The following is a 25,900-nucleotide window of genomic DNA, read 5'->3' on the forward strand; positions in this document are numbered from 1 at the left end:
AGTGAGCTTATTCTGATTTGTTTTATGCTGCACTAAAGTATTGCAGCAAAAACTAATTTAGCTTGCAGGTTCACTAGGATGGGGTAAGATGAGACATCCTTTTATTCTTATTTTAGGGCCAATATATATACATATATATGGACGCTATCTAGGGCGGGAAAAGATGGGAGACCTTTTGCACGTAATATCCAAATATCGTATTTTAAACAATTAACAACGATCTACAGGAGTCGAGAGGATACATATTTATAATTCTTTGAATGTGTTTACAACTAAATTGGACAAGAAAATAGAATGAAAAGGTGTCCCATCTTTCCCCGCTCTACTATAAAGCTGTTTTGAAGTTAATAATTGACAATATACACGTATATACAGTTAATGTAACTCTATTTCGTTTCAAGTACTCTTAGAAAATGAAAGTGTGCTGTTATAATAAAGCAGACTGCCGATCTTTAGGAATACTGTATTCTGTAATAGCAGCTATCTTCGGATCGTTGGCAGGACTTAGTCTCAAAGTTGCTCCGAGTACAAGTCAGTTACATGGCGGTCTGTCGCACTTTATTCTCGCATACACAGTTTGTCTTCCCATATCCACATTTGGCCCGCTTAAATTCGAGGCACGAAGATGGAATCTAGTTTATACGAATCTTTTTGGCATTATGTCAAGCATCAGCACAATGACGAACTTTCTTGCGTTCGAGTTCCTGCCTATGAGTGACGTATTTGCTATTGTGAGCTCAAGTGCCGCAACAACAATGATGCTCGCATGTGTTTTTCTAAAAGGTAATTAATACTGACTTGAAATCATTTATATGAAAAGATGGGACATGTTTTCATACTTTAACCGATACATTTGGTAATAAAGTATGAATATTTACAGAGTTATATATAGCAGTATAGGACCGCGGTTCTAACACGGTTGTTAATTGATAAAAACACGTCAGGAAATATGAGGTTTTGGTGGTTAAGGTATCCCATCTTACCTCACAGTATAAGTAGGGTGGGGGATGATGGAACACCTTTAGCACATGTTATCCAAACATCCTGATCGTCTTTTAAACAATTTACACGGTGGGAGTCTTATAAGGATACAGTTTTATAATTCTGTAAATGTTCTTTATTTACTACCTAATGGGTTGAGAAAATAGAATGAAAAGGTGTACCATCTCCCCACCCTACTATACTATATATCCGGCTTTGTTGAGTAAGTTTTAAGTGTACATTATAAAATACACAATATAGGACTTTGTAACGCGGCTTTTATGTGGTTAGACTGTATAAATATGCTATAAACAGTTTACTATACTTACTTACTACGAAGCTGTAACTTATTTTGTGGAAGCTATGTAATTACACTTGTTGTATTTTTATTTTACACTAAAAATATGTTTTTAGAAAACTGCACAGCGACGGACCTTCTTTTCTCTATTGTGGCGTTGGTCGGTGTAGTTCTTGTTGCGCAGCCCAATTTTCTCTTCCATGGAACGGAATACAGAGACGATAGGTACATTGGTACCATCCTTGCACTTGCTTGTAACTTTTCGACCGCATTTGCCGTTCTATTTACACGAAAATTAGCGGGCAAAGTAAACACTGTACACCTCATACTTTCAAGGTCATTCTGGGGCATTTTGTTCTGTGCAGTGTCTTTAAATTTCGTTGAAGGTGCTGAAGAAATTCCATGCCTCACAGTTTGTGCATTCCTTTGTCTCAGCGCAGTGTTGGGACTTTTAAATTGGACTTTCCGCTGTGTGGCGCTCATGCTAGAACGGGCAGGTCCTGTAATAGTCGCCTATTCCAGTCTTATTGGTTTCGCATTTTTACTCGATTATTTCGTGCTGGGAACGGCGACCAATTTATTAAGCATTATAGGTGCTATCGCCATCTTCGCAAGCTCGGCTGGCATCGCTTTAAAAACAACAGTTTCAGATTGCTCTCATGAGCGAACGTGACCATAGTACATGCTCTTTTTTTGTGTAATTTATCTTCGCATGCACTTATATAAAACCATGTTTCAATACTAATGCTAAATTAAAATTTGATATGTCGATAGTGTTACAGGTAAATGTATCATTGGATTAGGATTTGTTTTGCCGGTAAACAACCGACCTCTCAGAGAAATATTGAGTGGCAACTCATACACAGTATGGTGGGGGAAGAAGGGAAATCTTTTCATTCTATTTTCTAGTCCTATTTGATCGTAACAAAGAGGATTCAAAGAAATATGAAACTGTATCCTTACGACTCACATGGGGCGTTGTTAATTGTTTAAAACATGATCAGGATATTATTTGAGAAAGGGTATCTTACCCCCAAGGTACTATAGTTGTCCTAAGAATCCTACCAGCTTAAATGAAAATGCAGCACATGAAACATAATGTAAAGAAAAATGGAACTAGGGACAAAAATATACAAAATGTAACGACAGTACGTAAATAAAACTGATTGTAAAATGTAAAGATGTGCGGATACACAGCTCTTACGCCAACATGGAGACGATAATCACAGCAATATACTATGCGCGGATCCAAATGGAAGATAATTGAAGTTTAAGTTCAAGTATATATGTTACAATTGTGTAAAGCCATGTGGTTTGTGTAAACGAAAAAAGATTGCATTGAGAAAGATGCACATCGAGTTTTGGCCGGAGACCGTTGCAGTGGTGAAATAAAAGCACAAAGGTTTTGAAATGACTCTTTTAGTTTACATTAGTATAGAGGCTGATCCAAGACCTGGAACGTGCGAGTGAATGTGGTCGATTCGAATGTGTTCGTTCTTCATTTCGATTGGAATCATTGCACTGTGACGTTGGTACATCTCTTGTTTTTGTGTGTGGCTGTCTCGTCGCTGCAACTCCGTCGTCTGGTGGTGCTACAGAGCAAAGAAACACAATTCTAAGTCTTGTGTGCGGAGACAGCTAAATACCAAATGTAGGAATGTAATTTTATTTACCTGCTGGTTGTCTTTTATTTCGCGTTGCTTTATCTTCTTATCTTTAACACGTCGATTTTGAAACCAAATTTTGACTTGGCGGTCAGAAAGCTTCAGGTCTCTTGCAATGTTTTCTCTTTTCTGTCGCGTTATGAAGTTGTTTGCTTTGTACTCACGCTCAAGGCTGCTGATCTGGGTTTTGCTGTAAGGCTGGCGTTTCTTCCGAGAATGTGATGGTCCATGTTGAAGACCTAGCGCTGCAATTAAGAAGTCTGTTTAAACCACAAGTAACTGTCGAAAGAACAGAAACCGTCGAGCAACCATACCTAAAGGTCAACTCCTCTGTTTCTAAGTAATCTTGTTCATAATAAAGTAAATTTAAACCAATAATGAATGATCTGCACAAGTACGTATGTCTAACCGTCCTACATACGTCACATTCGCCTCATTTATCAGCACCTCATGCGCAACAAAAATTTCGACAACGGCGCAAAACAAGGTTGTTAGGAGCAATTACTGAAAAACGAGACCTACTGATTGACAAATAGCTTTTGATTTAAAAACACTATAACATTTTGTGTGTTGTGATGTTATTGGTATATAAAATGAAAATCTAGTTTAAGTAACATCACTTATATAATAACGGATGGGGGAAGAAGTGACATTTTTTCTTTCCATTTTCTTGTCCCATTCGGTAGTATCGTAACCTCACGTTTCCTATATATTATTGTTAATTGTTTAAAACACGATTAGAATATCTAAATATTATGTGCTAAAGGTGTCCCGTCTTTCCCCCAGCCTAATATAAATTACATACATTGCACAGTGTAAGATCGATACCGTTAGCATAAATAATATCGTATGTTTCCTAATCGTGTTTTAACAAGTAATGACGCTATTTTATAGTCTTTATGATACAATTTTATAATTCTGTATATATTCCAATCTACCAAATCGGATGATGAAAAACAAGGAAATAAAATGTGTACCATCATTACCCCAACCACTAATACAAATCATGCAAAGCAACTTTCAGTTTAGTTTTTAACTAATTCGTCCTTTTTAATTTTACAGACTATATAATACGAAAATGTGTTAAAGATCGGCCAAATACTATAGAATTGTTGGGTAAAAAGGATACCGTTATGTTATAATAACCCCCTTTTTTTAAAACTAGATTCGTGAGGGTCGGTTGAATAATTCTGTCAAATGAAAGAACTGGTTTTGGATACAGTTATTACATAAATGCCATATGAACCATCTCACCCAACCTATTCTTACGCTCATATTGAAACAGGCGTGGTCAGAGCCGGAACATAATATTTTACCGTTTTAAAATGTTAAACAGAATCTATTCAACGATGCTTTTAGCGTGGACTCACAATTGTTAAGACGACAGTTGTAAAACTCGTGGTGACACGGTCATGCCGTACCCAGTTCAATTTTATTAAATATTTATTTGTATTTGACGTCAGGGCGAATTGAAATTGGCTGTTAAATTTTTATTGCGCAATTTCGAAGGCCGGCGGTCCATTTCCAGAGCCCAGGCGAATTACAGCGTTCTAGCACGTTAGCGTATGGCTTTGGTTTGATGCAAACGGAACATAATAAACCGCTTCCCACATTGGCTACAAACCATACCAAGTTTAGGCCATTAAATATAACTTTAAATTTTCTGCAAACGAAATGCACACCGTAGCCCGCATATTTAAACGTACATCAAGTGTACGCTAGTAAAACATACCTTTACGGCTGTCGCCAGAACACTAAATGGGGTGTACACATAATGTTTAACATCAAAGCGTTAGTTGGCCGCTTGCATGTCAAGTCCTATATCATCCGCCAAATGCATAAAAGGGGTAAGCGGGCATGCAAGGTTAAAGCTCGTAAACGTAACCGAAGTCAACAGTTCAGCGAAAGCAATGAGACCTATGGAAGAATTCTCTCCTCAAAAGCCGTGATTAACAATTCGATTTAACTACCAAACACACATCGCAAATTCCCTCATATGTTTGACGGAAATAAAAAAGCGGCGATAAAATTTGAGATCAGAGAGCTGGTCCACCTGTGGTATTTTGGCTTTAATCGTAAAGCTGATATTACGATGCGATAAAACGCAATACTCTCACTGCAAACATAGGGTTTTTAATGTATGCTGTAGAAGAACATTATTCTGTTCAAAATTAAAAAAAATAATGAAAGACGCAGCTGTACCGGCAATCCGAAGAAAAAGTGTCAAGCGAAAAATAACTAATTTACCCAAAGATACGAAAATATTATCGAAAATATGATATACTGCCGCTTAAACCATGTTAAGCATATCCCAAGTGATATGTTCGATTTAAAATGGCCGCCAACTCCACGGGCACACGCTAAGAGAGCTGTGCTAACTTACAACTAACCCAAACCAAAAGGAAACCAAATACATACAATACACTGATGATACCAAGGCGATAAGTTGATTATATCACATGGCGACATAAAATCGAACTTAATTTTTCTCTAATGAATTTAAAAACTGGTGTGTATAAAAGTGCAGCTAGTAAGGTAGGAGAAGACGGGGCACGTTATAAGCACATAATATCCAAACATATTGATCAATAACAGCGGTGTATGGGAGTCGCGAGGATACGGCTTGTAATTCTTCGAATGTTTTTTTTTACTCCCAAATGGGACGGGAAAAGCGAATAAAAAAGATGTCCCATCTTCTCGCACTCTATACTATATATCACCTATGACAATTTAGTTGCGATATTACTTTACATGCCGAATTGGATTTGGTAGAATTTTTTACAGTTACAGCGTTTTATTAGAACACATAAATATAGTTATTGTAATAAACTTTATTATGTTTATTATTCACACTATTTATAACGATGTATAATTTATAATACTTGTTTTTATGCACAGAATTATTAAGGACGAACCAATTCTAAATTTAAAATGGCGTCTTTTTATGTAAAGGCATGGTACCTGCACAGCAATATGCGCTTACAGTCATTACGTATGCGGTACGGACGTTTCGCATTGAACTGGATACGCCTTTCGATCAAACTGCAGACGAGAGAGCACCGCTGCCGTTAAATTACCTCTAACATTTATTAGTAACTTAATATGGCCACCTAGAAGGACTTGCTGAAAGGCTCTACTTTTAGCTGGATAATGGTTAAGGGTGTTCATATTGAATCACATACTGCATTGACGTGGATATATGCTACCAATTGATGGGTTTGAATGTTTCTTGATAAATAAAGTAACTGTAGTAGAATATTTTTTGATTCTATAAACAAAAAAGGTACACATACTAACTTCAGTTAAAAGAATCATAAACATATAAACTCCAGACGCTTTCCTGAAACTGCTTTTCTATTGCTTTCTAACTATATTAAAATGAATGTTTCTTATGCACTATGTGTTACCAAATACACACTGTACAGTTTCATTAGGACTAAGCTGTATAATGCTATATACAAGGAACAGTAGGTAGCACAAATGCTACGAGTTAGGTGGTGTACAGTTGATAATTAGAGTACTTGGGAACTTGGACGACGAAGGCGATTTTCACTTTAGTAATCAACGCGGCAAAATGATACGACGATCGTTCAGTAAGCATGCTGGCCAATTATAGCTAGCACACCATGTACGCTGAAATGTTAAAATTTATAAAGGGTAAACGCATAAATAATTGCTTCTGAATTCATTTTGTGATTTTTTTTGTACACCGGTAGTGTATAGTAGGGTAGGGTGAAAATTAACGTGTTTTTATTTTTTATCGTCCCATTTGATAGCAAACAAAGGAAACTGTTTATCAGGAAGGCTATTTTGTGCCAACCATCGTACCCCACAATACTATATGATGCAAAATATTTCAAATATTGTTGGATTGCAACCACTTCCCAATAGATAGGAGAAAGTTAAATTAGCGTCATGTAGTTGTTGTCGTTTCCTCGCCAAATTATCCTAATGGGCATTAAACTAGAGTCTAAGTTGTTTGGTTCTGGCGTTATAATGGCGGAGGCGCAACCAAGCAAACAAGCAATTTCACGCCTGACAGATAGCTGGCTTGAACTCGCACAAACTACAGTACAGTTGCGAATCCAAAACCCACACAATGTCTATTGAATCGTCATACATATAAGCATAACTGGCGGCATAATCATTTATCCGAAAGTGAACCTTTTATGCGGTGAATGTACAGTGTGGAGTTTCTCAAGCTTTTGAAGCAAAATGACAGTGAGTTTACCCAAGGCGGCAGTGGTATATCAAATACTCGAAATCACGCCTCGGATGCGCATTTTGTGTCAGTCTGCCGAGCCCATTCTGCGAACACGGTGTGTGGGCAGGGCCTGGCGAAATTGGCTCGGCCGTAAGCCAACTATGTTACGATGCTTCTACCAAAATGAGACAGGACACTATACAGTAAATAGGAAACTTGTATGATATAACTGACTGTCAAAAACACTGAAATTTAATTCTACCAATGATTTATCACATCATATTGAAAAGAAAACGACAATTTTACATCCTAAAATACGGTCTTGACTATAATTGTACATAAATGTACTGCATGAAAAGTAATGTACACTTAAAAAACACTTACTTCTACCTAACCGTTTTTATAAAGACAATATTCCTTTAAATTTCTGCGGAAACTTATATATATCTGAACACAGGTGTACAGACTACACGCGAATATGTCAAATTTGGCGAGCAAGGAACATTTTATACGCTATAGGTGGTAGTTTACGTGTTTTACCGTTAAAATTATACTATCCAGAAGCATGTGAAATAGCGCCGTGGTTTAGTGCGGCGAATATAATTTTTTAGTGCGTTGTTTCAGCAGATACATTGTGTATATCTCGTTTGCCAGCCTTGGTATAATTTTGATAGCGCGGCTCTTAAAGTTTATTTAAATGCGCCGAAAAGGCCCTTACGTTTTTAAAGAGATTTTTTGTTGCCTGGCTTGGCGCGATTTAATGTCTTATAACTTTTTTTTATAAAAATACGATTTTATTGTTGATAAAGGTTACATCGTGGTAACCCATAAGCGAGAACAAGGATCATGAAATACTGCAGGACACTTTTTCATTCTATTTTCTTGTCCCATTTGACAGTAAACAAAGAAAATCAAAGATTTATAAAACCGTATCCTCACGACTCCTATATACCGTTGTTAATTGTTTAAAATATAATCAGAATATTTGGATATTTTGTGCTAAAGGTGTCGCATCTTCCCCCACCTTACTGTGTATATATTACAGTGCTTATGTTATTTACAATTACCTTCGTGACCTCGGTCCCCGTTGAAGCGAATTGTTTGGAAGTTGATTTGGCCACCCATCTGAGTGACTTGGTCAGCTACGGTAGCGGGGTGGGGAAATTGCCCCGCGTGCGGGTGGGGGTTGGCTATGAACCCATGGGACATGGGCGGCGTGCCCGGTGTCGGTACACCCACAGTGTGGTATTGGTATTGGCTGTGTATGTTGTACATTGGGTTGGGTTGATTAGCCATAACCTAAAGGGGAAAATCAATGTTATATAACGTTTTTTCTTAAATTTCTTGTAAGTGCAAATGTAGGTGCCAGTACTCGTGCTGGATAGATAACTCTATATTTAAAAAGCTATTCCAATCAAGGTAAAATAAAAAACACGGGTAATACTGTTTAGGTTTATCACATTTTTTTAGGATAATCGATGCTTGTGTATACTGCAATTGTTAGAACATGAGTTAAAATTATACTCAAACACAGCAAGAGCTACTTACTGGCCATTTAAGACAATACACAAGCAATTAAATGCGTATTTAACACGTTAGACAACGGCTATACAAAGTTTAAATCACAAACTATAAACGTTTCCTTTCCTGTGCACTTGGGGTTCCTCCACTTGAAAAATGAAGGTAAGCAGCACCTTGAGGTCCATGTGGAATTTGATGGTGGCCCTGATGGTACCAGCCTGCTGGAGGAAAGTGTCGACTTGCTGAAATTTCCATTTTCGAAAAAAATAAATTTTCCCGAAAATATATTTTTGAAAATTATTTGATTTTTTTCTGAAAATATTTTCAGACTGCTTCTTTTTTAAAGTGCTGAGTTCGGAAAAGTTTTTTATACCTCTGCTTGCTGTTTTTATTACCACTTTGATACTGTCGTTTTGTCAATATAAGATAACGTACAAAATACTAAACTGCCAGAAATGCTATAACAGAGTTGATTCTATAAGGAAATAATAAAACGTTCCGTCAGTAACAGCATTAATACACGACTTATTAGGCTTAAACTGATCTTTTATTTTTTGGCGTTTGAAAAAAGAACGAATTTTCTTCGAAAAAGGCGATGTCTGCGTTGATATCGGCTCGACTTTTTAACTATATACGTTAAGTCGCCAAAACAGAAACATATAGCGCGCGATTTATTATTACGCATTTTTTCATTGTTCTACAGTAAAATGTAAGGGTTAACGCTTGTTTTTTTTAGCGTTTTTCAATTATTGCAACGGCCCTTTTCCATGCACCCAGCCAAGACGTATACTATTATTGCACAATTCGACCTTTTTTGAAAGATTACATTTAACAGGTGTATTCTTCATCTATAATCCGAAACTAAACACCGCAAATTCTATGGCGTATTTTCAGGAAATATCCTATCCTTTTTCATATACATAACAATGTTTTGGGTATCTGCGTTTTCTCCTGTCTGTATATAAACTCCTTGCCCGCGGCTTAATAAATTACCGCTAGCCTGGCCAACGCTGTAATACAACAGGTCCTTCCGAAATATCAGCCCCTATTAAACGCACGGTAGTCCAGGCCGTAAAAGGGTTCGGCAAACACAAATGTAAAGTAAAGAAAAAAATGCGGCATGTCTTTGGAGTTTATGGGCACAAATTGAATTTTAAATTGTGCGTACCATATTGTAACAGAGTATCAGAAAACACAGAACTTCTCACTTTTGGAGTTATCTTTTATATAAGTCCACTATAGGTTAAAATAAAACTTAGACTGCATAACCGTCTTGTCGAAAAGTGTTGCGACCACACATCTCTCTGTCAAACTGTAATTGGATGTCTCCGCGGCACGAAAGTGGCTTAATCGAGAGCCTCAAAAACGACCATACCCCTCTCCAATGCGAAAACTGCCTTCGGAAAAATCCAAATTAAATTCGGCGTCGCGTGGTGTACGACGGCCCTCTGAAACAACATTGAAACGGGAGGCCGTCTTGTAGCTATTTTCGCCAGCTCTGTCGGCTGGGGTTTGCCATCAAAGAGCGCGAAAACCCAGTAAATCACTTGCGACGATTGACTCTTACTGAGCGGGTAAAACTAACTGCCTCGCGTTCAAAGTTATTGAAAAGCAGTGAACTTTTCGATTCCTAAATTTTTAAAGTATCTTCACTAGGTTGTTATTAGTACTTTTGGGTGGAAAACTGTCTCAGGTCTCTACATTTTAACTCTCTGAGCCTGAATGCTCTGTTACGTTTCAAATTAATATCCCTTGCGTGTAAAAACCTCCCAAACCAATTCAATCCTGTCTTGATAGTTCCTCATGTTGGAAAAGCTGCCAGAATAGAAATCTTGGTTTTGTTTTTTCAGCCGTATCGTATGGAGTCTAACGACTTAGAGGGCCGTGAATACTACACTGTACGGTGAGTGACGTATTTATTTAGTGGATACTTAATTCATTATACGAGGCATTGTAAAATTTCAAGACGATGCTATTTTCCGATTATTTTAAGAAAAAATGTTTTGATTCCTTATAATTAAAGGGCAAGTTTTACTGCGGATATCCGATGAATGAATCATCAATCTACAAGCACTGCAGCTGATTCACGTTTTCGTTCTATTTTGTGGTCCCATTTGATGGTAAACAGAAAATGCAGCCAACTTTGGGCTAACGGTATCCATCTTACCCCACAGTACAATATTACATGATGTTTTTGCGAAGTCTAATTTGCTGGGCAAAAACTGCGTCGAGATCGCCGGGCTTCAAACACGTGACAATAGACATCGTTATGACGTGTCGAGCGATTGTTACGACATAATAAGAGGGAGTATACGCATTGGCATACTGTTGTTGCGTTGAAATGACGAAATCAACAGTTTCAATTGACGACATCAATTTTGCTGCATTTTTTAACAATAACAGAGTTGGTGTGTAACGCTTGCTGGTTGTGACATTCCCCATTAAAATGGCGGTCTATAATATGGAATTAGGGATATTCCCTGGTCGATAATTGCTAAAATCACTTCAACAACGTTTACGACCGAATTCGTTCGCACCTGATTTAAGAGTTTGCCTTCGTACGGTGTGTTTGTAATGTCATAACTCAAAACGGGAACCTGTCACACGATTAACATCCGGCTTGTGTATAGCTACTTTGATTTGTATATAGTACTGCGGGGTAAGATGGATACCATTAGCATATAATATTCCATATTTTTCAATCGTGTTTTTAACATTGCTTATTAGAAATCCTACCCGACCCTACTACATGTAACCGAAATGTAAACTAACAGATTATATGCTCCCAGTCAGATGACAGTTTTTAAGCATGTTGTTTCGCTGAGTATTTACCAACTACTACTACGCTCTGGGTTCGAGGCAAGGCATGTGAACGCAACCTAATTTTTAACCGGTCAGGAGTCGTTAAATTTTTGGGCTGTGAAGATCTACTTTAAACAAAGGACGACATCGTAAAGCAAGCGAACCTTGTGCAGTTAAGCACCTCGTTAGCAGACTCCGCTTAACCATGGCCGTGTGTTCTGCCGCCTTTGAATGCAACAAAGCCTCCGCTGGTAGTTTTCTGTGACGGCGAGTTCTGACATCAGACGCAGCGACAGAAGAGACGGACAGGCATATACTCCCCTTTAAACTTGGCATGGGTCTAGCGGCTAGACTGCTGGGAAAGGTCACCATTAATGAATGATGTGTTGTATATTAACTTAAAAAATCTAAACTGATAATTCAATTTGTCTTTGCCTGTACTCTCATACCACATTTTTGGTGAGAACATTTTGATCTTTTTTCTCGTATGTACAATTTTTTACAATGTTTTTGTTAATGTAAAATACCAATCCAGTTTAATTTGAGTTTTTTATTTAAAATAATATAAAAGAAGATAATTTTTACTCGGTTGGTAGGAAGAGAAAGGGAAACTACGCATACTGGCTACTATTGCTTTATAGTCAGTCAAATTAATAAATAATTACAACAACAGTCACAAATGGTAGTCAAAATTTTGTCGGTAGTTCAAAACGATTTGCAGACTTTAGGTGGTATTGTGGCGCTCGGAAAACAAAAGACTGCTGCTTGTTTTGAAAGCATTAATTGTGATCTTTCTTCTCTATGGCAAGAGAGTCGTAAATCAGAGTCCTGCGCCCGCCAAAGACAATTGGTAATCATTGACGTTACGGGTTCTAGAGACGGGCTGGTAACCAAACCGTCAGTCAGTATAGCGATGGCTCCAGTACCTTCGGGTCTGCAGTAGCACAGTGGAATGGGTTATAAAACCTTGTATTGCCGCCGTAAACCCGATTTAGTGATTGATATAGAAAAATATCTTGTCGTATTTTAGCAGTTTGCGAGCAACCGTAAATTTATTACGGTGTAGTTAAAATTTCACCTTAGGTTTTTTTGTGTTTTCTCGCTCAGTTTCAGTGGTTTTTTATTAGGCGTTTTACGTTTACATAAATCTAATTTACGCCGTTATAATTTTCAGCGACTAATGAAAGCCGAGCTCGTAGTAAACTTTCAAACTGATAAACTACTGAAATAAAACGTGCCTATATAAATTAGGAATAACCGAATTTATAGCAATAAATCGACCGTATTTTTGTTCAGCTGTGATTTAAAGTACTTTTACAAGCAGTTACCTGATTTTTGTAACTTAAGATGTATTTGGAAATTGTGGACAAAATAGAAAAGTCAGAAGATAAATTATAGCAGTTACATTTAGAATTTGTTGTGTACTCTTTTTAGTTTATGCTAACTGTATGTTTTTTCTTGGTTACATTTATAGTTTGCTGGTTTAGGTTTTCAGTTTTAAATATTTAGTCTGTTGAATCCCTATGACAGCAAAGGTTTTTAGCGGCGACTATCACTACAATATGAGTTTTGCATTCGGAGACACTACATCCGAACAAGAAGCGGACTCTCTCTTTTCCTCCGCAGGACCGAGCCAAGAAAACATCACTCAGCCGGAAGAGCCCCTTCAAGTTCCGGCCAAAGTTACATCTTGCTCATCGGTGCATGTAACGGAGCAACTGGCTTATTTCAACCCAATGCGAGTCAACGATTCTTACCCGATGTCTGAACACGTTCCAAGTTACGGTAGAGACGTCTCGCAGCAACCTTTGAAGAAATGGGAGTCCTATAGCGCCAAGGGCCTGACTCCCACACTGGCGACACCTGCTGCTAAAACCGATGTACAGCAGTCTACATACGCAGCCATGCCAAAGAACGGTAAACCAGCCCCCAGTTCTCTAACAGAAGCATGCGGTGTTTTAAGAGGCAGTGAATATGAGCGCTCAACCATCCCATACTACGGTACCTCTGCTCACGTCCGGCAAAACATTGGAAAAAGCGACAACGGCATCGTCTCAGCTCTCCGCACGTCTCCCATAATTCGTTCGCCGATCGTCACCGAAAGAGAAAATGGCCGCTCGCTATCGACTTCAGGTTCAGACTCCGGCGCCCACGGGAATCTGGTGCAGTCGGCGCCGCCGAGAACAATCTCGGATCTCCCCAACCTGAACAGCGGTTACCCGTCGACCGACAACCCATTTCGTTGCTTACCTGATAGCGGTGATGCTTTCAAAGGCCTTACTGCATGCGGTAGTATGTTAAGTCAATCAACCTGTCAGGAACAAAGATACACCCTTCCACATTCAACCATCCATACTGAACATCCGTTCGACCACCCCGGCCACTCTAGCATGTCCGTTACATACGCCAACGACAGTTTATATTTTGGTTCAAGTAAGTCTATATTTAAACTTTATTTTTTTGAATTTTCTTACTTAATGCGCAGACCTAAGCTATATGTTTTTAACTTTACACATTAATGAAGATGATGGATTTGTTTTTTTACATCAAAACTTATTAAATGAAACGTGCATCATGATATGAATGGCTGTTTTTTGTAACTAACATGTTTTTTTACAGTGGATCATTACGGCTCACAGCTAAGCGCGAGGCAGTACCCTCAATTCGTCACCCACCCTTACTACCCCCATTACCCAGCTCCTTCATTACATCATACAGATTTTGCAACTTCCACAATTCCAAATCAAGGTATGTAACTTTATCAGTGTTTCCAATAAATTTACAAACGCCCATACATGTAGTACTGTGGAGCAATATATGAGATACCATTAGGAAATAAATGTTATATTTCCTGATCGTGTGTTGAACAATTAACAACGCTCTTTTAGAGTCGTGTGGATACGGTTATTTAATTCTGTGTATTTTTGATTATTAACAAAATAGGACCATAAAAAGAATGAAATGTCCTTTCTTATTCCATCTACTATAATGAACTTTATTTTTTAGTTGTAGCTCACGACCATGTAGCACTACTACCACACCACCATCATCCAGCTGCAGCAGCCTACAGTCATCCATACCAAACTGTTCTTCCTGGTCAGCATTACCCAGTAGATGTTACAAGACATGGAGCCCAGAGAAGGCGTCGAAGGCCATACACTAAGTACCAACTTTCCGAGCTAGAAAGAGAGTTCGGAGCGAACGAATTCATAAGCCGAGAAATGCGAGAACAAATTGCCGTTAGAGTGGGCTTGAACGACCGGCAAGTTAAAATCTGGTTCCAAAACCGAAGGATGAAGAAAAAGAGAATGCAGCACCGTGGGGAGCAGTCTGTAGAGGACGAAGATCAACTAGGGATGACAGAAGAGCCCGATCTTCAGTTAGGTGCGGTTCCTCACTGTGAGAATTACATGACGGGCTAGCGGCTTGATTCATATCATGATATTCTTTCATATTCATCGTGAATTTTCACGAGCGGAGTCATCGCGCCGGTACAGAGGCCAGCAGCAGCAGTAATGGGGTGGGAGAACGCCTCCGCTGTAACTATGAGGAAATTCCAACTTTGTATTCGTGTAAAACCATATTGCACCTTCAAGCCATAACAAATGTTCGTACTATAGCAAAAAAGCCAAACTCGCAAAACACATTCATTTCTTTTCTTTTCATTTCTATAGTGCATTTCTTTGGTACAGCTCATTAGAGTGTATACATTATTATGCAATAATGCGCTTTATTTGTTAAGTGCAGTTTTGTTTTCTAGCACTTAGCCTTCATTCATGCTCATTTGTTAATAAATCATTGCCAGACATCGATTTTTTTTGTTTCGAACTATTTTATTCTCGTATACATCTAAGCAGACAAGTTTTTTTTCTCAGAAAAGAAAAGTTTCTTTGAATTACCGAAGTACAGCTCGAGAAATTTGTCCAATACAGCAGTTTCTAGCAAGGTATTCTGTTTCAGAAATCATTCTGGCTTCCTATAATAGTTATTATACCAAAGAAGCAGCACTTTACATTTAAACAACTTAATGTGTCTTAAATTTTCGTTCTTGTTTATGTGAGTTGATACCAAAATATCATTTTTATTGCATTATAAACTTGGTATACAGCATTACAAATTTGTAAATTGTTAAATTTGTATAAGCAGTGTAAAGGCAAGTATAGCTGTTATCATGGTCTTCTCAATACAAAGTGTATTTGACAACTAATAAAATCTGTATATATACAGGCAGTACAAAGCAAAACATGCATATACAATATCTACGTTATTAGTAAGTTGTACTAAGTTATACAGTCCTTAACCAAATTAGGCAAAGATTGAAACCTTCAGGCCGGAGTTACGGAAGTTGTAAAACAGTTTCAAATGAGCAAGTGTAATTTACAAGTTGTATTGCCACTGCTTGAGCACTGCAGGCATATCGCACCAGACCGAAGCCATAAAACCGCCATAAATGACGTTTCGGAAACGTTCGCTGTCCGTTTATTGTCAGCGCATGTAATTTCGTGTCCCGTTTGCGTACCAGGAGAGTTATGACTAATACACTTCTTGCGCGGCATTATTATGAAGCGAGAAAAATCTATGAGTGCATTAGCGAAATTATAACATAAGTTTTGGTCTATTGAGAGTGCTTAGGAAAATTAGCGTCTGTTCAAATCTTGCATGCATGTAGATATTTTCATTAAGTTGCATTTGACTTTGTACCTTTTGACTTTGTTGATTTTAGCCGGAAATGTGAAGCGGTGACTGCCTGCAGTGAAGCATTAATCTCCGTATATGTAACACTTACAATGCCGATATCCCGTCTGCAACAGTTGGTATAACGGACAAGACGCTTAGAATAACTTAAACATATTAGTAAAACATAAAAGGGTTGAAACAATGGCTAAAAACAAACCGCTATGCGGGAGAAAGCAAACTGTTGCTTTGATGCTTTATTCTTTCCCTTGTTAACCGCGCGGAAGTCGTTACTATTCGCAGTGCCGTCGGCAGAACGCGAAGAAGGGAAAAGCCTGCAAGTTTTTGCGATCAAAGAAATACCGCTCGGACAATGGCATGACGCTGCTTCTGCCTCGCAAAGAGCATAAATTACGCGCGAGGCCGCATGTATCAAAGAAACAAGCGCCGACTGCAGTATACCGGTGCCCATTACCACGCGTGGGAAACTTGGGGAAAATGGCGGTACCCCGCCACGGCGCGAGATCGGCAGCGCGCCCGCGGGAATTCACACCGTTGTATCCCGCCACGGAATTCGGTTTGATCAGGGCAATAAAACTTCCGCAAAATAGGAGCGCGCCCACCTCGTAACGTACATGACCTACCAATTTAAATTTTTTTACCATTTTTTACAAATGTATTCAGATCTAATCAATTTATTTCATTCATAATATAATTCCGTCTTTTGTGTTGGACCTATTTCGATTTAATTTTAAATGGTACAGTGTTAGCCCAGTATACGAAGACACCTAAAACTCGTACGCAGATAAAAGTGCTTAATGTTTATTATCCTAACCAAGTTTTTTATAGTTTATTCTGAAATAGCTATCAACTTTAAAAACCTAAATTGTAAAAAAAATTGCTTGCATTTAAATATATGGATCTATAGAAATATTACTTTATGCAAATGACTAATAAATGCATTTTAATCAAAATATATTTAATACCCCCTACAATAATGTTACTGTGTCCGTCAGTTTTGATTTTAACATATGATTTGATGACTAGACCATGAAACAACTTTTTGTTGCATGATATAGAGGTTGGGGTAAGATGGTCAATGTTTTCAATCTGTGTTATTTTCCTATTTGGTAGAATACAATTAGTATTTGTAGATTTATATTACCATAGCCCGATGACTCTATAAACAGAGTTGTTAATTGTTAAAACACTATGTAGTAAAGTGAGGGATGGGAGGACACCTTTTCAGTTCATTTTTGCGTCCAATTTGGTAGTAAACAAAGAAAACTTAAAGGATTTAAAGCCGTATTCCTACGACTTCCATAGACCGTTGTTAATTGTTCAAAACAGATGTTTGGATATTATGTGCTAAAGGTTACCCATCTTCTTCCACCCTACTGTACAATAAACTAACCGGATATATCGCTTTCCGTAGACGTCCCCGCTCTCGTAACTCATTATTTCCAGTTAATTGACTTAGCGGATGGCATCTAAAGGACAGGTGAACACACAACCTATTAAACGCACGCTCGCATACCGACCGTTCTAAATTAACTGCATCTCAAATACAGCGAATTATTTGCGACTTGGTCAACACACGGTAGCCATGGCAACCCAGCCGTTACGCCACTGGCGGTTTGCTCGCTCGTAAAGCGGGGAAGGAAGGCTAGCAGTAACATCTGCGATTACAGAAGCTGTTTTGTTAGCGTACGGAAAGCGGACACTAAACCAAGTTTGCTTTGCATGACTTGGCTTGAAAAAGCGCGACTATGACGTCACAAATGTCTGGTGGTTACTCAACTTTAGGTCTAGAAAATATCGAATGCTCCCCTAAAGCGAAAATCAAGGTAAAAAGTAAATCAACACGTAGTTTGATGGGCACAAATCAAAGCTAGCAGTTTCGGTTTGACTTTTCAAAATTGTCCTTGCCGTGGCACAATATAATGAACGTGAGAGGATACGGGTTTCGGGCCCGGTCTGCTAACATTGTGGGCGTATATATGATTCGCCTATATAGTTACGTATGTGGTGACTTGTAAGCGGGTACGAGGTGTATAAAACAAAACGCCCGTGTTATAACTATACTGTCGTTGCCCCGGCATAGGAACAATTAAGATACATTAATTACTCACATTCAAAATGCACGTTTTTCCTTCAGTTAACATTCACTTATGATATATCAGGGTAACGCAACAGGTAAGAATTTGGACACATCGTGTAACAGCACCTGCTCAAACACAGTTTTAGTCGTAAACATCAAACCCAACTAACTGCTGTACAAACGAAATCCGAACAGTTTTATCGCCATCTCCTTGGTACACCAACTTAAAATTGCAAAATGTCTCATTATTACAAAAACGCACTAACGTTTTACCATAAATGTTTGTTTATAGTTAATGTTCCACGTTTCCTATTCGTGCTTTAACAACGCTCTTTTAGAGTGGTTAGAAAATAGTTATACAATTCCTTAAACATAGGCTATTTCAAATGACACGATAAATAAAAATGAAAACATGAACTATTTTACCCCAGCATAGTAGTAAGGCGGGAGATGGGACATCTTTAGCACAAATATCCAAATATCCCGATCGTATTTTAAACAATTGACAACGGCCTACAAGACTCGTGAGAATATAGTTTTATAATTCTTTGAATATTTTTTTGTTTACTACGAAATGAAACGAGAAAATAGAATGAAAAGGTTCCCCATCTCCCTCCCCCCTCCCTACCATACAAACATTTTAAATCACGACAGACGGCTGTGGGTCAATGTGTTCTGATCGTTGTGTGATTTATTAAAAATCTATAATACCCATTCACCATGTATGTACGTCCAATACACTCTAACGTTTGATCTGACCGCCTAAAAGATCCTACACATGTGAACACATTTTATTATTATAGTACTACGCTATAATATACACTGCCAGTATTTAATATCGTATTACTTTTATTTATAAAACGAAACACATTGTTATAAAAGCAAATACATATGAATACAAATGTGTTAAACTAACTAATGGTTGTTTTGGATCAGCACGATATCTCGCCCAGTTATTAAGCTGAGCACTGCCCTCTTGCGACTCAGCTTAAAGACAGGGTAGTCTATCATGGTGTATATACACAATAAGGCAGTGTACAAAATCAATACATCATAATCCTTTACCGAAGTATTGTTAAGTGCTGTGTGTTAAAATATATAGAATTGTGGTACTATAAAACATAAGATACACAGCTAAAAAAACGTTTTAAATAGTAGTAACTTTCTACAGTATTAGGGCACACTAATACAAGTTTCGCTATTCTTTGGCGTGAGTCTGTACATTCTAGCAGGCCGCCTAAAGCTGTGGAGTCCAAATCTCCACAACTTTAAACTACCTACTACAGAGTACAGAGAAATCGTTTGGAATTCCAGGCGGTTTCTTACTTCAGTGAATCTTTCGTCTCGTTCAAGTTAAACTTTCGTAGCCAAGTTCTAAACCACAGAATATCAAACCCGCTGAAACAGCATACGCGGACTGTTCAAGTTTCGTTGTACCTAACAGCCTTTTAAGCAAGCAGTTGCAACATAGCCTATGTTCGCTACACAAAGGTGGTAAAGTTTTACAGGTGGGCACGCTCTGTCACGCATGGGACAGTACACAAAAAGATCAGAGAATAATAAAAGTAATTGTACTGCCTGTCACTGCTGGGTTAAACGGCCAACGCAATTCTTGCAGAGTATACACATAAACCTAATTACTACTTTCACTTTAAAGTAAGTTTCTGTTTTCGTCCTTGTTGGACAACTATACTGCAATGTACTATTCTACTATTCTAGTCTGAACTGCATTGTATGTAGTATAGTTCGACTTATCTATTATACGGACAGGACTACCTGTACGTATGAACACACACTCATGCTCACTACTAATTGGTTAAAATAATCGATAGCCAACTAAACTTGATTGGTGTAGCAGTTTTAATCTTTCAACGTTCGGTTATAAGTCTTTACGTTGAGGCGCAGGCCTGTACTGTATAAGAATGTGTGAGAACGCCCGGCCGTTAGATCGTAAAAGTTTGGCGCGTTGGTTTTACATTGGCAGTTCTTTCAATACGAAGGTGAATAATTGACAGAACACTTTATGCTAGGTTTAACGGGCTCTTTGTAACCAGATTTCTGCCAAACTATTGATGGGACAGAGACCTTAGCTATTTCAATTAAAACTTTACTGCTATGTACAGTGCCGGCAAAAGTAAGCACGAGTTTTTGTTAAGTAAGGTATATTTGCAGTCGAAGCACTGTTTAGTTTTCGCATAAAATCTTTTCGAAGTAGCAGGTACATAAAAGTATAATTTTATTGCCCGACCTTGGAAATAAAATGACATTTCAATGACTTTAGCAGCGGCAATTACAAAACTGTGTGGTTTATATTGACTTAAATATCATTTGACGTCAAACCAAATTTACATACAACCTTTTTTCGTATAAAATTGGATTGTGTTTTCAAAGTAATATATAGTAGGGTGGAGGAAGACGAGATACCCTTAGCACATAATATCTAAATAGCCTAAACATGTTTTAAACAATTAACAACGGTCTGTGGGAGTAGTGCGAATACGGTTTTATATTTCTCTGAATGTTATTTGTTTACTACCAAATGAACGAAAAAAATAGAATGATTAAATGTCCCAACTTCTCCCACCCTACTACTTCAGTTTTTCTCAAACTTTTTGCAAAGAACTTGTTGGTGAAGGCTGCAATAAACACTACGGTGCATGATAATATGTGGTGGAATCAGTAATTACATACACTAAAATAATTTATTATGCACTAATCCAGAGTAGTTTCTACTTTTTAAACCATTGTTGGTTTTCTATTATACGCTTTCGTGAGCGTTTTTCGGGCTATTTTAGTGTACTTGTTGTTTCGTAAAATTAATTATTACTGTCTAAGTTTTATGCAACAAAAAACTTGTCTGCGTTCGACAAATTTTCTATCCGCCAGACGACGCTGTCGATGTAAACAAATGCACGTGCGTCTTGCACAATTCCGATTGTGACGTAACAGAAGCTACAGACAAAATCACAACAGCTGTGCAGATCTAGCGAATTGGTTTGTAAACGTATTTTAAATGAAATTGAATTGGGATATTGGTATTTCCATACGATACACTTGTGTTTACAACTAGAAAAGATTCTGTACAGATATGTTATGTGTAAAGGTGTATTGCTTTGTATGTTTCACAGTGAAGCACAGTTTAAATACAAAATAAAATAGTAGGTAGTTATGCATACAGCATACTTACGGTTTCAAAGCCCAAACAATTAAAAAAAAAATATTGTATGTTTCTTATTGAGAAAAAATATTTCGATATACTATGTAATTAAACCCAATAATTCATTTTGTGAGCGAGCACGAGGTGTATGAAATTAAACACCTGTGCTATAACGACTGTTGTTGCCTCGCCACGTGTGGAAACAATTTCCATTTATTTATTTGGTAATTCAATATTTCTAGCAACTAGAAAGAGATTCAAATTTCTGAATAGAATAAGTGTATGGTGACAAAATGGATTTCTATCAGAGCCAAGTGGATTATTACATGGAACAAAAGTTCGCGGACATCCGTAAGCATTGTTTAAGCAGTGGGGAGTATTTTGAAGATACCGAGTTCCCCCCTGGCGATGATGCACTTTTCCTTAAAGAGAAAAGCATACCAGAACTTAAGTGGCGCAGACCAAATGTAAGATGATAAAATTTTATTTTTGAAAATTTTATTATTTTTTTTTGAAATTTAACTAAATTAACTGTTACTGACTGAGTGACTGGCATATTACACTTATTGTTTTCAAAGAAGCTTTTTGGGATTTTAATTGTACTAACGTTTTGATGGCTTATAAAGTTTGCCTATACCACTAGGATTTTTATAGGCTGTTGAGAGTCATTCATACTAGTATGGAATAAAATATACAGAATATAGCTGTTTTAGAAAACAATATTAGCAAACATGTAAGGGGCAAGAGGAAAGGGTCCCACGCTAACCAACAAATATTTATTCAAAAACAATTAATTTGAAAAGACTCAATTTAATTAAAAGTCACAATAATAATATAATTTAGTTTCAAAATATTTGATCTTCACTGGGCCAATGTTTATAACTACAAAACTTGAATACTGATAACTTAAGCGTGTTATACAGTATAAAGAAATTTTTTGGGGGGGTAAAAATATCATTTATTCATTGTAAACAAAGTTCATTAAAATATTTATTTTTTTTTATTCCGAGCCTTCTTGATTACAGATGTTATGCAATGAACCACATTTAATTGTGGGCGGGACCTCTTCTATGGATTTAACTACAGGAGAATTTGGGAGCCCCGCCTTTGTTGCTGCGTGTTCGGTGCTTGCTAATCATGAAGACTTTTGGAAAAGGGTGAGTGAAAATGATTTTTTTGCCGCCGTTTTTTTGCCCCCATGGCACAGTGGTTACGGCTCTTGCCTCTTTTCTAGAGGTAACGGGTTCAAGGCTTGCAGTGGTCCCTTGTGGGTTGTATGAATTGTCAGCCATACATACATTATAATTAAATTCATACAAAAAATAAATATATACTCACAAATTTAAAATTTAAAATTTTCTGCATTTTTGTTTACTTAATCAACTGTACGCTTATAAAACAATTTATATTTCCCAGAAAGAAAAAGACAGTTTAACTTAAAAAAATGTTTTAGCTGTCAAACTTATGTGGCAATAATTTACACCTAAATTTCTTGTAGAATAAATTGTTTTTAAATGAATCAATAAATGTAACTTACTTTATCCTTGCATGGTCAAAAATGGCAGTCTCTATAACACGGGTGTTCTGTTTCATAAACCCCGTGCCAGCTTACGAGTTACCATACCATGTCACTTTGTGTGTGATTTGTATAACTATAAACCAATATCATATATGCCGCATGGTTTTAGGTTGTTCCTGATGCCATGACCCAAGAATGGAACCCTATGAAGCCAATGACATACACTGGAGTGTTTAAATTCAGGTGAAAGAATTTTATCATTATAGGCCACAAACATTAAAACAAGTTTTTTACTATTGGGATTGGATTTAGGTGTAGGTGTAGCGACTACGTTTATATTCTTTCAACTAAGTATAAATATGTTTTAATTGTAAGCGTGTTTTAATAACTGTTGTTTTGTCGCTATATCCTGTCTTTTGATTTAAAATATTTCTAAATCTTTGTCACCGTAATCGAAGAAACAAATAAAAAAAGTTATTATTATTTCAACACAGCTAGTATTGGTAAAATTGTTGTTGTTAGTTGTTGCTGCTGTTCCTGGAAAACCGTTGTTCGTCTCTTTGTCAGTTTAAATGCCTTTAAATTCAGGATTTAAATGTCTTAATTGAACTGAGAGCTTATATGAATGACATTACTGGCATTTGAGATGCTGGTATAATGAGAAATAGCTTTTACACAAGACTACGTCTGTTTCTCTGTAATTTTAAGGCCTTCTGTATGTTGAAAAAACTTATCTGCGTCATATTTGTAATGTAAAAGCTCATGTTGAATTGCTCTTATTTAACCTTACATCAAACATTACTACAAAAGTGCAAAAGCAATAAAATTAGCTTGCTGCGGAATTTGATAATATTAAACACCTTATGCCTGATATTTTTCTTAATACACTTGGTGTATGGATAAAAAAGTAACTACTACAACGTAGTGGTCACTAATCAGTTGACCAAATTGTCAGCCCTACAAAAAGTTACCACCCACAAAGTTACATGGTGGTAACAGGTAAGCGTGCGCAAGATGTATAAAATAAAATACCTGTGTTATAACGGCCGCATTGTCCTACCATGCGAAAATGAATTTGTTACATTAATGTAAAATTATTTGTCTGTAAGGTGTAAGGGTCAGGCATTTTATCTGAAACATTCTTTCTTTCTTCTTTTAATAATAAGCGTGTTTTAACAACTGTTATTTTGTTTTTGTAAACTAACCTGTTTTTCGTTATCTGACCGAAGAAAGGAAATAAATTTCATTTATTTATTTGTGTATCAGATTCTGGAGATTTGGTCGTTGGACAGAGGTTGTTGTGGACGACAGGTTACCTGTGTTGGATGATCAGCTGTTTGGCATTCGTTCAACTGAAAAGAACGAGTTCTGGAGTGCTTTGCTTGAAAAAGCATATGCTAAGTAAGTTTATTGGTAATTTAATCTAAGGGTTTATTTCCAATGAAATAAAGTTAATATTGAAAATATAGGCATTTGTAATCTTAGGGTTAATAAATATATCTATTTATGTATTGTGTGTCAAATAGTGTTTCCGAAATGTTTATTGAAGATGTTTATGTTACTATGCAAATTTATGTTTTCTACACTCTATTTTTGTACATTAACAGATATCTGTAAACAGTTTTGTCTCCCTGCTTTTTGTATTGCTATTATCACATCCTGAGAATGTGAGTGGCACTCAGCAATTAAACACGCTTGTCGACCGCCTTTTCTCAGAAAATTCAGAGCTTTCTAGCTGTCTAACAGCCCTTATGTTAGGGCAGGCCACTTTATCATTGTTATGGGTTGAAGTATTGCAACTAATAATGCAAATCAGAATGCAATTCCTCGTCCTAGCTATATGTCAACTTTACAAACAAGTGAAATAAAGGTGCTTTGAGTGCCAGTAGTTACTCCTGGCCCAAGGTTTCTAGCTCCCATATTTTAAATACTAACTCCAGCTAACAAAGTACAATGTTCTAAAATGTCTGTTTATTTAATATTGCTGTAAATCATTATATAAAAGCGATGCATACCATTACTTTTAAACTATTTTTTTACAATTTATAGACTTATAAGGTGAACAGTCCCAAACACAGTTTAAAGTTTAACTTTGAAAAAAAATAGCAGAGCTAAAGTTTAAAAACTTTTGTAAAATAAAGCTCTTACCTTACTTTGCAAAGTTTTTATTTCAAAACTATTTGTTAAATATGTAGATTGGTTGGCTGTTATGAGGCGCTACATAACATGGACAGCGGAGAAATCCTACAAGATCTCACAGGAGGCATCATTGAACCCATAAATTTGCGCGAAACAGTCACTGACTCTCAATCAAAAGACGATTTGTTTGAGGATATTTGTGACTCAAGAATGTCAGGACGTGCACTTCTTACTTGCTGGATTGTGAGTGTTTTTTTTTTTGCGTTTTTTTTAGGTAACCCCTAACCTCTTTTTTTCTGAACTGTTTTGTTTTTTTCTTTATATATTACTTTTTAGAAGTATTTTATCTTTTTCTTTTGTTTTTTATTTATGTTTCTCGTTCCATTGTTTTCTGTTCTGTTTTTTTTGCTACTTTTCTTAACAGTAAATGCTGCCACATTATTTTTCTAATTAAACGTCTGCAAATTGATTAAGGTTTAACTATTGCATGACATTTAGGATAAAGAAGCAGAGACTAAAGGAGAACTGGGCCTTGTAAGTGGAAACGTATACGCAGTGAATGCTGTCAGAGAAATTAAACTTGGAACTGGCTTGTTAAGCTTTTTCAAGTAGGTTTAGGAATATTTAATTAAAAATACGACAAACACTCACAAAATTTTGATTAATATAAATGTGATAAACATTACTTCAAATAACACCTCGTCCGGCGCCGTGGCATAGTGGTTAGCGCGCCTGCCTCTAACCCACAGGTAATGGGTTCAAGGCTCGTCGCTGCTACCATTGTGGGCGTATGTGTCCTTGAGCAAGACACTTAACGGCAATTGCTCCAACCCAGTGGTC

The 25,900-nt window shown here is 37.1% G+C and overlaps 4 protein-coding genes and 2 non-coding genes across 7 annotated transcripts; 3 read left to right on the forward strand and 3 right to left on the reverse strand.

The window, feature by feature from the left end:
* Positions 1 to 290: 290 nt before the first annotated feature.
* LOC100182871 (solute carrier family 35 member G1-like) lies at positions 291 to 2,050 on the forward strand. The gene is made up of 2 exons (XM_002130868.3): positions 291 to 783; positions 1,396 to 2,050. The coding sequence occupies exons 1-2, from the start codon at positions 414 to 416 to the stop codon at positions 1,950 to 1,952; spliced, it is 927 nt and encodes a 308-aa protein (XP_002130904.1). The 5' UTR covers positions 291 to 413; the 3' UTR covers positions 1,953 to 2,050.
* Positions 1,961 to 8,970, reverse strand: hox13 (homeobox transcription factor Hox13). Of its 2 annotated transcripts, XM_026834904.1 has the most exons (4): positions 8,795 to 8,970; positions 8,215 to 8,446; positions 2,953 to 3,188; positions 1,961 to 2,871 (listed from the first exon to the last, which is right to left on the reverse strand). In XM_026834904.1, the coding sequence occupies exons 1-4, from the start codon at positions 8,921 to 8,923 to the stop codon at positions 2,704 to 2,706; spliced, it is 765 nt and encodes a 254-aa protein (XP_026690705.1). In that variant the 5' UTR covers positions 8,924 to 8,970; the 3' UTR covers positions 1,961 to 2,703. The 2 variants fall into 2 exon arrangements, with proteins under 2 accessions (XP_026690705.1, NP_001122344.1); NM_001128872.1 differs by lacking the exons at positions 8,215 to 8,446; positions 8,795 to 8,970 and adding an exon at positions 5,905 to 6,050.
* A 3,977-nt stretch (positions 8,971 to 12,947) lies between these two features.
* hox12 (transcription factor protein) lies at positions 12,948 to 15,282 on the forward strand. Its single transcript, NM_001078268.1, is given in 3 exon segments — positions 12,948 to 13,903; positions 14,090 to 14,218; positions 14,477 to 15,282. Coding segments are annotated over 3 exon segments (1,455 nt in total). The 5' UTR covers positions 12,948 to 12,993; the 3' UTR covers positions 14,893 to 15,282.
* Positions 15,283 to 19,191: 3,909 nt separating this feature from the next.
* Positions 19,192 to 19,248, reverse strand: mir4069 (microRNA 4069). The gene has a single exon (NR_034462.1). It is a non-coding gene; the product is annotated as a microRNA 4069 (primary transcript).
* Positions 19,249 to 19,472: 224 nt separating this feature from the next.
* mir196 (microRNA 196) lies at positions 19,473 to 19,525 on the reverse strand. The gene has a single exon (NR_034334.1). It is a non-coding gene; the product is annotated as a microRNA 196 (primary transcript).
* A 2,101-nt stretch (positions 19,526 to 21,626) lies between these two features.
* Positions 21,627 to 25,789, forward strand: LOC100181272 (calpain-5-like). The gene is made up of 6 exons (XM_002124599.3): positions 21,627 to 21,869; positions 22,428 to 22,559; positions 23,091 to 23,164; positions 24,188 to 24,322; positions 25,117 to 25,303; positions 25,559 to 25,789. Exons 1-6 carry the CDS (start codon positions 21,696 to 21,698, stop codon positions 25,670 to 25,672), a joined length of 816 nt encoding a protein of 271 aa, XP_002124635.1. The 5' UTR covers positions 21,627 to 21,695; the 3' UTR covers positions 25,673 to 25,789.
* Positions 25,790 to 25,900: the final 111 nt, after the last annotated feature.

This window comes from Ciona intestinalis, chromosome 7 (genome assembly GCF_000224145.3).
Source record: "Ciona intestinalis chromosome 7, KH, whole genome shotgun sequence".
Taxonomy (NCBI): domain Eukaryota; kingdom Metazoa; phylum Chordata; class Ascidiacea; order Phlebobranchia; family Cionidae; genus Ciona; species Ciona intestinalis.

What these genes read in the sequence shown, in the direction of transcription:
- LOC100182871 (XM_002130868.3), top strand. Translation starts at nt 414, where the DNA reads ATGAAAGTGTGCTGTTATAATAAAGCAGACTGCCGATCTTTAGGAATA. An exon ending in CGCATGTGTTTTTCTAAAAG is followed by an intron (nt 784 to 1,395) that starts GTAATTAATACT and finishes ATATGTTTTTAG; the next exon opens with AAAACTGCACAGCGACGGAC.
- LOC100181272 (XM_002124599.3), top strand. Translation starts at nt 21,696, where the DNA reads ATGGATTTCTATCAGAGCCAAGTGGATTATTACATGGAACAAAAGTTC. An exon ending in TTAAGTGGCGCAGACCAAAT is followed by an intron (nt 21,870 to 22,427) that starts GTAAGATGATAA and finishes TCTTGATTACAG; the next exon opens with ATGTTATGCAATGAACCACA. An exon ending in CTTGAAAAAGCATATGCTAA is followed by an intron (nt 24,323 to 25,116) that starts GTAAGTTTATTG and finishes TTAAATATGTAG; the next exon opens with ATTGGTTGGCTGTTATGAGG.
- hox13 (XM_026834904.1), bottom strand. Translation starts at nt 8,923, where the DNA reads ATGGAAATTTCAGCAAGTCGACACTTTCCTCCAGCAGGCTGGTACCAT. An exon ending in CGGGGACCGAGGTCACGAAG is followed by an intron (nt 3,189 to 8,214) that starts GTAATTGTAAAT and finishes TCTTAATTGCAG; the next exon opens with CGCTAGGTCTTCAACATGGA. An exon ending in AAATAAAAGACAACCAGCAG is followed by an intron (nt 2,872 to 2,952) that starts GTAAATAAAATT and finishes TTTGCTCTGTAG; the next exon opens with CACCACCAGACGACGGAGTT.